This window comes from Oxyura jamaicensis, chromosome 27 (assembly GCF_011077185.1).
Source record: "Oxyura jamaicensis isolate SHBP4307 breed ruddy duck chromosome 27, BPBGC_Ojam_1.0, whole genome shotgun sequence".
In the NCBI taxonomy this organism is placed as follows: domain Eukaryota; kingdom Metazoa; phylum Chordata; class Aves; order Anseriformes; family Anatidae; genus Oxyura; species Oxyura jamaicensis.
The window spans coordinates 5,184,939-5,196,999 of record NC_048919.1 but is presented as its reverse complement, the minus strand read 5'-3'; the positions used below and the strand labels follow the sequence as shown (position 1 = coordinate 5,196,999).

The 12,061-nt window shown below is 61.6% G+C and overlaps 1 protein-coding gene across 6 annotated transcripts in view; it reads right to left on the bottom strand.

The window, feature by feature from the left end:
* SRCIN1 (SRC kinase signaling inhibitor 1) overlaps positions 1 to 12,061 on the bottom strand; it is a 66,235-nt gene that overhangs the window by 20,986 nt on the left and 33,188 nt on the right. For all 6 annotated transcript variants that reach the window (XM_035347759.1, XM_035347762.1, XM_035347761.1 and 3 more), the window contains exon 4: positions 6,088 to 6,111. In XM_035347759.1, the coding sequence (XP_035203650.1) occupies positions 6,088 to 6,111 (24 nt within the window). The remainder of the gene's footprint in view (positions 1 to 6,087; positions 6,112 to 12,061) is intronic.

The following is a 12,061-nucleotide window of genomic DNA, read 5'->3' as shown; positions in this document are numbered from 1 at the left end:
GCTCCCTCCCTGCTCTCCCTGCCAGCTTCCAGGGAGCTGAGGGGTGAGCGGTGCTCGGAGGACTTGGCCGAGGCGGGGGCTCCCCCGTGGGTGCTGCAGCCACCCCCGTGGTTAGGGACAGGCCTCGGTCCTGACGGAGACGGGGAAATTGGGGAGCGTTTAGGGGAGGATAGGGGGGCAGAAGGGCTTCGGCAGGGAGGGGAGGAGGAGCAGCAATTGACCTCACCCAGGACTTTCTGAAAGAAGACCGGAGGGAAACACGAGAAGCAATGTGCCGGGACGGATCCTGCCTCGGGACGGAGCAGGGCACTCCGCAGCCGTTCCCGTGCAAGACTCAAAGTCACCGGAGCTGATCTCCCTCCTCACTTCTTCCACCCACTTGCTAGCACCAGGCAGCAAGCCTGACCCCGCAGAGACCCCCAGCAAGGGAGCAAAGGGTCTGTCCCAGCGGGGACAGCACCTCGCCCCTGCCCAAGAGGGGTTCCACGGGTGGTTTGTACTTGCCTTTAGAAAAAAGCAGCCCTTTACAGCCCGTTTCTGCTGCCCCTCTGCACATCAGACACACAGCAGCACTCAGAAAATGCCGTGCTTAGCCCAAGCAGAGCCCTTGCAGCACTGAGACCGGGCAGCACAGGGGGGTCCCTCCATACCCTGCTGAGATGCGCCCAGGGCACACAGCCCCGCTCCGAGCCCAGCTCAGCCCCAGCTCCATCCCAGCCCCTCTCCCTCCCAGGAACCCCCCGAACTCAGCCCGCAGGCACCAGTACAGACCTGTACCCCCACTCAAAGGGATGATGCGCTGCAGGGCGCTCAGGGCAGCCGGGCTGGGGGCGCATCGCCCTGCCGCGGGGGGATGGGGTCCTGTGCAGGTCCCGCGCCGCTCCGCCAGCTGCCTCCTGGCCCCGCTCCGCGTCCCCTCCGCCAGGCCACACGATCGGGATAAAGGCCCCTGAAATCCGCCCTGGCCAGCTTGGGAAGCAGCTGGCACGGAGCTGGCGAGCCCATCCCCGGGCAAAGCAAGGCAACTGGTTATTTACCGAGCACACAAAGCCCCGGCTGCAGCCCCTGGCCGGACACTGATCTGGATTAATTCCTCGTAATCCCCTTCTCGTCAGTTAATCCAGAATCTGACCGCAGGTCCCAGCTGGGGGAGTGCTGTGGTCTCGGGGCGGGGACTGGAGCTCAGCACCCCGATGGATCGGGCCGTGCTAGGGATGAGACCCCACCAGGCTCTCCCAGCACTGCGGGGGGCAGAGGGGAGGGATATTTTCTCCCTATCTACAAAAAATAAAAATAATCCATTTCTATCAGCCATTATCCACGCCCCCCCATCCCTACCCATGTGCACACCCCCTGGGGATGGTGTTTTGAGGTCTCCTGGCCTAAAATCCCAGACCTTGTGTCACTTGAGCCAGAGGGGACCATTGCTGCTGCCCCTCAAAGAGCAGAGCCACGACTGCGATTTTATCCTTCTGTGATGCACCCATGCAGGGAGCGACTCCCCCAGACAGAGCGGGGCCACGCTCAGCACCCAGCGCTGGGCACGTGGGGGACGCGTGGGGACAGGGAGAGGGGACGGGGACAGCGTGGGACCTGCAGGGCTGTGGCCGCTCGTCCCTGCACTGCCAGCAAGGGTCAGCAGCAAGCAAAGCTGTTAGCAAAGCTGGGAGAAAAACAACATCTGTCCCTCCCGCAGCTCTGCGTCTGTTGTTTCCAAGGAAAATTTTAATTGAAAATGTTAACTTTTATTTTTTTTTTGAAGCTCTGGAAAGGAACAGAGGCAGCGATCTCCGGTCCAGCGTCTGGAGAACTCCCCTGAGAGCCCCCAGCTGGCACCAGCCAGGAGCTTTGCGGCCACCCGAAACGGCGCTGACCCCTCCGCAGACAGAGGGAGGAAACCCCAACCGAGGCAGCGCGTCGCAAACTGCTTCATTCATCCATTCATTCCTAATGAACTCTGCTCATCCTCAATTATTGATGCTCCCGGAGACTAAGTCAGCAGCCTGCCGGCCTTGTAAGAGGAGCAGAGCCCAGGTAACAGGACACGGCCCCCGCAGCTGCCTCCTCACTACGAGTCCGGCTGCACATCCCTTCCTGTGAGCATCGCAGCCAGGCGCAGCACCCAGGGCACCGGGCATCACCTCGCCGGGCTCTCAAGCTTCCAAACAGCTCGGAAGGAGCAGCCCCAGGCTGTCCCAGCGCAGCACGCATCGCTTGCGCTCTCCTCCTGCCCGCCCTGGCTCGGGGCACTCGCTCCCTGCTCCCTGGGGCCGCACCGAACCTCCCCAGCGCTGCGCCGTGTTTCGGCCAGCCAGGAGAGCTGAACTTCAGCAGAGCCTCTGTGCAAGGAGGGACTTCCACGAGCCCAGCTCCTGCCTCCCGACACAGGAGCCAGGAGATGCACGAGCGGGAGTAAAAGGAGCAAGAACTGGAGGAAAATGGGGCTGCAGCAGCAAAGGTGGAAGAATTGAGAGGCCCGTGGTGCAGCTTCAGGGTGCTCTGACCACCACACCGAGGGCTGTGCCATGAGTCTCCACCGACCCCCAGCCCTCTCAACCCACCTGGATCTCACCAGCAAATTAAAAGCATACTACTGGCGGCAACAATAATTCATCCAGCGTCTAATGCTCAACATTTTGTCAGGATTATCCCGATTAACCCAGAATTAATCCTGATCTCAACGTTAACAGGATTAGCGTTAAAATCGGATTAGTTTTTAAAGCAGACCCCTTGACTAAAGGAAGGGGCCGTCCCCGCCAGATGTGTGCAGCCCGCCAACGGCAGGCAGATGTGAGCGGGAGCCGGGCACGAGCTCGGATCCGGCCGCCCTGCAGCAGGCACCGCCGTGACAGCAGCACCCGCCACCCCTGCCCTGCAAACACGCACCGCTGGCACGCTGAAGGTGCCCGGCACTGCGATGTAGCGTTCCCACGCACGAACACCCCTCTGCACCCGGACATCACCCAGCCAGCTCGGCGGAGGCCACGGGTGGCTGCCTGCCCCCTTTAACCACGTCGCTCCCCTTCCTGCTGGCACCGGCAGCCTTTGCCTGCCTGATGAATATTTAAGAGCCTGGCTCCTCTGCAGCCTCATGAATATTGACAGCTGCTGGTCCCTGCCACCCAAACACGTCTCGGTGCCGGTGCCGTTCCCCCCCCCGGCCCAGGCAGCAGCTCTGCCCCCGGGATGGGATGGAAACCAGGCAGCATCACTGCGCCTCTGCGTTCGGCCCCAAAACACCCAATTCCTCCCCAAAAGCTCAGGGCAGAGCAGGAGGTGCTCCAAATCAAGGCCGGGAGAGGGGGGCTGAGGCCATCCCTGGGGCTGAGGGTGTCGGGGCTGGGGAGGGACGTGTGGCAGGAGACGGATTTGGGGGTGAGGGTAAAGTCCTGGCTCTGCCCCAGCCACCTCAGTGCCCATGTGGACGTTTATCCCAGCGATTTGTCCCTCACTTCGGGTCGAGCAGGAGCTGCTTCCAATCTCCTGCTCTCCGGCAACGCTGCCTCGGGTGACAGCATCTTCCAAAAATAAGCAAATTACTGCATCCCTCAGGGACGCTGGGGGACTGGAAGGAAAGCCAGGCGTGAGAACACGGCACAGAGGGTTTGAGCGAGGGAGAAGGGGACGAGCCCTTGCTCAGGATCACGGGGCGATGGCTCGGAGCTGGGACGTGGCTGTAGGTGGTGGAAAGGCGGCTGGGCACCTGGCGGGGGACTCGGGGACTGGCAGCAGCGTGACAGTGGCCATGGAGAGGCTGGATCGATGGCTCTGTGCGAGCACACAGCCTGACCCAGCTGGCAGGAAGGAGCATTCGTGAGATGAGCAGGGCTGGCTTAATCTAGAAGCGAGTGCAGAAGCCCCAGGGATGCACTGGGGCTGACTTCGTGGGGGCACAGGGCAGGAGGACAGGAGAAGAGCACGGGCAGGAGGCTGCAGCAGGACCTGCAGGCACAGTGGGGTGCACAGCACCACAGCGGCTGGGGACAGCGCAATTCCTGGACCCCTCTCCGCAAAGGCAGCGCCAGCTGACGAGCATCTGCTCATCTCAGCTCTCCCCGAGCCTGACAAACACAGCAATGCCGCCCCCCCGCAGGAATCCTCCCCCAAAGCCCATGACCGGAGAGCCCCCACATTTGCAGCCAGCAGCTGCCATCGCCTGTCCATGGGGCAGGAAGGGAGCAGGTCCTGCCCCCGGGCCCTGCGCACCGGGTCCTCGGGCATTCGGCACAGCCGCTCCCCGCAGCCCATCCCCTCCGTCCCTGCAGCTCTCTGCCCGAGGGGGGCCCTGCAGCTTCGAGCCCCCCGGGACGCAGGTGGCCTCGAGGAAGCCCCCGGCACCTGCTTGCCGGCATCAACCTCGTGCAGGGCTCGCCCCTGCCGAGCAATCCCCAGCTGCCCTGGGCTCATGCCCCACTTGGTAGCGGGGTCAGGCAGCTGGGGTCGCCGGGCTGGGAACACGGTGGTGATTTAACTCCTGGTGTGTTTCCAGAGCAGACGCAGCCAGGGGACACTGCTACGCCTGGCAGGCAAAGTGAAAAAGCGCACAGCTCAGGGACATCACCCTGCGTGCCTGCCAGCACCCAGCCGCTGACAGCCCTGGGGTGCCTGGAGCTTGTCCCCGTTCCATTTCTTACAAAAAAAAAAAAAAAAAAAAAAAGGAAGAAAAAAAAAAAAAAAGGAAAGAAAAATCAAGGCTTTTGTGCCTTCCCTCCAGTCCCCGGAAATGTCACAGAGAGCATGTGGTTAAAAGCAGGCAGGGAGGACGCAGACAGCTGGATATTCACGGAGCTGCTGCTTGCACGCATTTTACAGTGCAAGTACTCCAGGAATGAACACTCAGAACAAGTGCACATATTATGCATTTTATGACTACTCAGCTCCGAGCTGCCAGCCGAGGCAAGTGCCTGTTTTTTCCACAGGAAGAGCGGGCCCACCGGGGACAACATGCCAAGGTCACCCAGCAACACGCCTGGCCTTGAAGTGTTGCCACCGCATCCCCCGGCGAGGAGGAGGGAGGCAGGGACATGCGTACTTCCCCCTGCAGACAATACGGTGCCTGTCTGCAAGGTGCTGGCAGGCAGCGCCGGGCAGGACAGGCTCCCGCCGGGGTCTCCTTTGTGCCGCCGGGGAGAGGCAGCGCCGGGCACGGCGGCTCTGGCACGAGGCAGCAGACAGCAGCAAGAAGCCCTCTGCTCTGCCATCCACAGCCTGCTGACGGGCTGGTCCCCAGCACCAGGTGACAAGGAGGAGGATGCAGGCAGGCACAAGGACCGAGGCAGCAGCACCCCAGCCCCTGGGCACCCCCCGTTGCTGCCCCCTCCCCTCCTGCAGGCAGGACCCGACCCCCTCCATGGGGCTCGAAACCATCAGCTGAGCTTTGCAGCCTGCCCCACGCGTCCTTCGACGGACCGTGCAAAAGCCGTTCTCCGGGGCCTGACACGGTTTGTGCCGGAATCCCCCGCTCCTCCTCCCTCTCCATCACCCCGCTGCCTGCGAGGTGCGGGCTGGCACTGCCAGGCACTCGGAAGCCACAGCCATACCCCGAGCCGGGACACTGCCACGCACACCCACGTTCCTCCCGTCTGTGCCTGCGTTCCTGCCACGCGCGGCATCCACCGGGGCCAGAGTGCGCACCGGTGCGTGGAGCAGCTCACTGCCTGCCCTGCGCCCGCACGGAGACACGTTCCTCTCCTGGTGGAGCTTCACAGGTGGATCCTGAGCCCATCGGCAGTGGGGCTTTTTTCTGTCCTTTTCCCACAGTGAAGGAAATTGGACTCCGTGCCCCTGCTGCAGTGAGATAACTCAGGAGCAGCAGGATTTGCCTGCGGGTTTGCAGTGGCCTAGGTGAGGGCAGGACGTGGATTCCTCCCTTTCAGGTAACGGTTTTGCTTCTGCACAACTCATCCCAAAAGCACAAGGCCCTTCTCATGAGCTTAAGCTACTGCCGAGCGGAGGACAAACTGTTTTGGCACGGGAATCCTGAGCAAAACCCCAAGCTCCCACCCCCCTGCATCGACACAGAGATAAGGCAAGGGTAGAAAAGTGCATGCATTTCAAACAGAAGCATGAAAAATCGGAAATACTGACCTTAAAGCTCCAGTAGTTGGGTTGCTAACAAAAAATAAAACAACAAAACAAAAGAAAACAAAAAATACCATTAAGATTCTGCTTTGACTTTTGTTTTCCTTTTGAGAATTGTTGACTTTAAACTGCACCATTAAGCCTGCTCTCGTTTCTGCTTAAAATCCCCTCCCGGTGGGTTGCCTACGCTTCATGCTGCTGAGGGCTGGTGAAAGGGAAGCGGCTGCGCAGGGAAGGAGGCTCATGCAAGCAGGCAGGAAGGGACAGAGAGGGGTACTTAGCGCAGACGGGGGCGCAAACTAAGTGAAGCAGAAGGAAGAGCAGAGCGGGATGGCAGCCCAGTATCGCTTCTGGAGTACACTGCCTTGGCACGTGCTGGTCAGGCTGCTGCCCTGGGAGTCGGTACTGGAAGCCAGGATTATGTTCAGTTTTAAAGGGCTCTTCCAATCCCCCCGCCTTGCCCCTGCTACCTCCCTCTGTTGCTTCTTTGCGGCGTTTCCACCGGTGTCAAACCAATGTGCTACAGCGAGTGACAGGAGCTGGCATCAGCCACAGCCCAGCAAGCTGGAGAGCTCGGGAGCTTCCTTCTCCCAAGCCACCGGCTGACAATCAGCAGAGAGATGGAACCGAAACTCCCAAGGATGCCCGGAGCCGTGGCTGCGACACCCCTGAAGGGCAGCGGGTGCGTTTAAGACCCAGCTGTGGGCTTGCTGCCTCCCCAGGGCTGCACGAGACCCTCCGAGCACCACGCGGGGCGAGCACGGCCAGCAAGGAACGCGCGCTCCCCGCCGCGCTGATCGGGGCAATGGAAGTGCTGCAGGGTGGGACACGCAGTGCATGCAGCAGCACCACGGGCACCACACCAGCACCACGGGCACCACACCAGCACCAGGGGCACCACACCAGCACCACGCCGGGGCTGGTCCCACAGCACCCTGGTGACACCAGCCAGCACCAGCTGCAGCGCGAGGCTCTGCTGGAGGAAGCAGCACGCTGTATCGGGTGACCGCACGTGTGATCCACCCGGCTGGGTGACAACAAGTGTGAACCACCGGGCTGGGAGGAGAATGCACTCCGATATCACGGAAGCATGCAGATTATGGGTGGGGGCGGGAGAAACACCTGCAGAGCAGCTTCCGTCCCAGCAGTCTTTTATTGGGAGCAAAGTTCCTGGCTTCTCTTTGCCTCCCCTCTCAAAGACACCTATCTCCCTGCTCTTCACGGTTATCTCCTTCTTCTCCACAGTCCCCATGGCTGCAAACCTAGCTCGTTGGGTGGAGGATGCTTTCCTTCTTCTTGTTTTAATACAAAGCAAGCTCCTGCACCAAGACCCCAGACCCTGCGGTGCCCTGGCGGCTGCCGAGGCATCTCCTGTCACAGTGCTCGGGGAGCACAGAGGCAGAGCTCTGGTAAGGTTGGACCCTCGTGGAGTGTTCGTCCAAGGTCTCTGACAGTCCACTACCGGGGTATTAACCCTTCCTGACAAGGTGACTGGAGGTCAACTCTGCATCAACACGATCTTGTAAGGTCACTCGTTAGGCTGATCTGCAGCCCCAGAACACCCTTACTCCAATTTGAGACCGACATGGGTGCACTTCATTAATATTCCCTAAGACAAGAGCAGACCCACAACAAGTTCTGCCCCAAACCAACTAAAACTGTTTTAGAAGTGATTCAAGTCAAACAGGCGCAGTTTGCTCATGCAGCCAAGCCTCAAGGCACAAAGGTCTTTTCCAAGGGCACACCGTGACTCAGAGGCACAACCAGGAACAGAAGCCCAGAGCCCTGATTACCAGGCACTACGAGACAACAACCAGCAGGATCCAAGCCTATCCTGGGCACGTAACACTATTACAAAACACCGGGAGCTTGCAAGCAAGAAACTGGCTCGGAACACACGTTAGCACTGGACAAAGCCATCCAGGGCATCTAGCAATTGGGCCAGCTCCTGGAGCTGCAGCCTGGGCACGGGACGGAGCCCAGCCCCGAGCCAGGGCAGCCACACAGCCAGCAGCGGGCTCCTGACGAACCCATCTCTGCGTCTCCTGGAGGTGAGCAGGACGGCAGCGATGCTGGAGGGCTTGCTGCTCTGCTCCTGGGTTTGGAAGCGTCTCAAGTTCCACAGCAGACGGAACCGCTTTGTAATGGGGCTTCTGCCTGGGCCCCCGCAGCCCTGAGCCGAGCTCCCCCCAGCCCAGCTGGGTGCTGCCTCTCCGGGAAGGCTGCACAGGGGGGCCCGCATAAACCAAAGCCAATTTGAAAGGAAACAGGAGTGAATCCTTCACCCCCCTCCTCGCCAGCCTCGCCGCGGGCTCTCCCAGTCCCACGCAGGACCAAGGTCACGCTTGGGCTCCAAGCACAGGAGCCAGGAGGGGCTGAGCGGTGGGACAGGACCAAGCCCCCCGGCCCAAAGGGCCAGGACCCAGCCCAGAGGCGATGCTCCCAACTTGCTCCCTCTCTGGCTTGTTTTCCCCCACCCTCCTTATTTTGCTGTTGGAGAGTCGCAGTAATTTTCCTCAGGCCCTGATATTTCTGATCCTATCTCTCACCAGCCCTTGGTATGTATTTTATTTATTATTTTAGGATGACTGGACAGGCTTATCACAAAGTCCATAAATTACACCCCCACCGCACACAGCCACTCCACATCAAACCAGTGACGAGCTCGTCTGAACCCCAAGTGCCCAGGCAGGGGGTGGGGAACATTCTGGAAACGATGAGGGGCGGTCAGGGCGAGCGGGTGCCAGGACGGCACGGCACCCCCTCACCCCACGCTCACGGACACCCGTGGCTTTGGGCCCCCTCCCAGCCCCCCGGCCAGAGCATCAGTCCGAGGTCGGCTCCCCTCTGCATGGCGCAGATGGAGCCCCCAGAGGTGCTCAGCAGGGTGCTTGGTTTGCTGGTGCCTGCAGGGCTCAGCCCCGTCTCATTGCAGATGGGAGCCAAGTGTCCCCCGCCAGGCTGCGGGAGGGTGATGGGGGGGGGGTCCCACACCGTGCTGGTCCAGGTCTGGGTCTGCCAACCCGGTGCCATGCGGGCAGATCTCCCCCGCGGGCATCGCAGGGCTCCATCTGTCCTTGCAGGCACTGCCACGGCACCGAGCTCTGCGGGGCGCGGAGCAGGTTTCCGGCTCTTTGCCCGGTTTAGCTCATTTTCTACCAGCCCATTTCCCCCAGATCTCCCCCGTTCCCGTGACCCAGGTACACCCCAACGTGGGAGAGGGGCACGGCACTGAGCCAGCAGCCGGCTCTTGGGGCTGCCTCCCACCAGCGGCTCCACCAAAGCTGCCCCGGGAGCAGGGGCAGCCCCAGCAGACCCCCAGCAGACCCCCAGCAGTGCCCCAGTGGCCCCACATCTGGCTGGGCGTGGGTTCGCACAAAGAGAAGGGAAGAGGAGAGGGCCAAGGTAGAATTAACATATCGCTGGCTCTTCAAAAGCATCAAAGGGAGATAATGGTCTGAGAGAGGATTTGAAACGACAGCCCTGTTACAACCGATAAAACAGGCAGCTCGCTTGCAGCAGAGCTGTGCAGAAGGTATGAGGAATTACAAAGGCTGAGATTATAATTACAATGAAAGTCATGTCCGTGATGCTGCAAAATGAGCGACTAACGACGACTCGGGGCCCTCCCAAAGCACAGATGCGCACACACATGCACAGGCATGCACATCGGAACCAGCAGGCATGCACACACAAAGTCTGCCCGGGTGCACATGTGAGCCGTAAGGGAACCCGTGCACACTGCAGCGCGCGCAGAGCTGCACCAGCACACACACACACACACGCACGCTGCCAACCAGAGGAGAACCAGAGCTGGGGGAGCCTGGCTGAGAACACTACGTAGCTAACTAAATTTTAAAAATTCGGTCTTTGGGGGAGTCCCAGGAGAAGACCAGCAGGTAAATGAAATCCAGGTGAGTCACTGCCTCGACCAAGGCAGGCTTCCTCCGGTTAACAATTATAACACAGATCTGTTAGTGATTAACAAGGCAGCACCAACTGCGTCCCTCTAAAATGGACAGCAGCAGCATCCCCGGCACACTCCACGGAAGGGAGGGACAGCAGCAGTTTCATTGGCTTTTTAATTAACTCATTTTCAGGAGTTCTAATTTCTGATCGAGTCCCCCTCGGGCACAATGTCTTGACAAACAAAAATCTCCTTGAAAAATAACGGCAAAGTAGAGTTAATCTGTTTCTCCTTATTAAAGTTTTTAATGCTTTTCAGCACAAGAGGAGCTGAATTAGCAAAATGACAAGATAGAGCTGAATGCAAACAGTAACCAGATGCAGTGAAGAGACACCGACGCTGTGCATTGCAGATGCTGTCATCCGAGGTCTTGTAATTATTGCAGAAGGACCTCTCCAACCTGAGCATCGCAGCACGTGGGGGAAAGGCCAGCGTGAGCCAAGACCGGGATCCAGGAGCGCTGGATCCAGTCCCTGTCACGCCTGGGCTCCCAAGGGGCTCCAGGAGCTGCGTCAACTCTCTGTAGCCCAGACCCCACCACAGGAAGGGCACCGAGATGCTTGTTTTCCCTCTCCTCTTTTAGGCACAAGCATCTTTGGGCAGGGGCCTGGCTTTTACTGCGTCCTGCTCTGGTCCCCAGCCCGAGGGGGCTCTGACGGCTGCCGAGGGGTGTTGTCAGAGATGTGACCACCGCGACCGGGGGGCAGCCAGCACCAACGCCCCAGCCCGGGCAGGACGTGGGAAGCCTGCAGGAACGCCCCATCCCTCGCCTGCCCATGCACCGGCCTCTCCAAGAGCTGCTGCAGGCTCGTCAGCTCCCCGACAGTAATTACAGCCCAGACCTACAAGGCAGCCTCTGAAACAGCTCAGAGGATGCCAGCGCACAAACACCCTTGGACATCACCGGGTTTGTGCTCCTGACCCTTCCCCAATGCCAACACCCAGCAAGTCAGCAGCAGCGCCCGTTCGGAAGACGCAGCCCCAGGCATCAGGACCAGAGCGCTGCTGAGGACGAGCCACGCAAACACCCTGCCAGGCCTTGAAATCTCCCTTCTGCGGCCTCCTCGTCCAGGTCCCGGCACCCCCTCGTGCCGCAGCTCCCCGGGGCCCGGTGCTCAGCACACCCCCAGCCTGCTCCGAGCCCCCCGGCAGGGCCGCTCGCTGCACAAGGGCATTAGAAATCCCTCCATCCTGGGTAAAACTCGCTGTGGTGGCTGCAGCCGCCCGGTGCGGCCTTCCCGGAGCTCCAGAGGTGCGGACAGCCCGGGTGCTGGGCTGGGAGGGGGCTGCAGTGGGTCCCTGCCCGGCCCCATAGGGGCAGGGACCAGCAGGGGCCGTGCACCGCGCGCCCCCTCCTCTGCCTGCTGCGGGGACGGGGAGCGGGGGCTGGGGGGGTCGGGGGGGGACACACGGCAAGGGGGGGGGGGCAGGAAAACCGGGGGGAAGTGGCTCCCGTAGCGGAGTAGCTATGGCAACGGCACGCGGGGGGGGCGAGCACCGGGGGACGTGCAAGGTGAGCGGTGCTGGCACCCGGCCGGGGACCGCGGGGACACCTCGGGGCCGCTCCCGGCACCGGCAGAACCGGGGGGGGGGGGGGGCCGCGGACCCTCCGGTCCCCTCTGGTCCCCACAGCGCCGGCTCGGCACCGGCCCCGGGGGGGAACGGGCGGGGAGCAGCAGCACCGCCCGGCCGGAGCATGCCCACCCCGCCGCCGGGACCTCGCTCGGTGCCCCCCCACCTCCTCCGGGACCGGGGCCACACGCTCCTTAATGCCCCCCCCCGCCGCCCGCTGCGGTCACTGCCACCGACCCCCGGCAATGACCCCTCGGCGCCTCCGGGATCGCCCCCCCCGCGTGAACCCCACGGGAGGGGGCGGCCCCCAGACCCCTGCACGCCCCCGGGAGCCGCTCCCGGGGGGGGAACCGGGCAGAGCCGGGAGGGGGGGACCCGGGCAGAGCCGCAGGACCGCGCCGCTCTCCCACCATCACGGCAGCCCCCCCGCGCCCCCCCCCC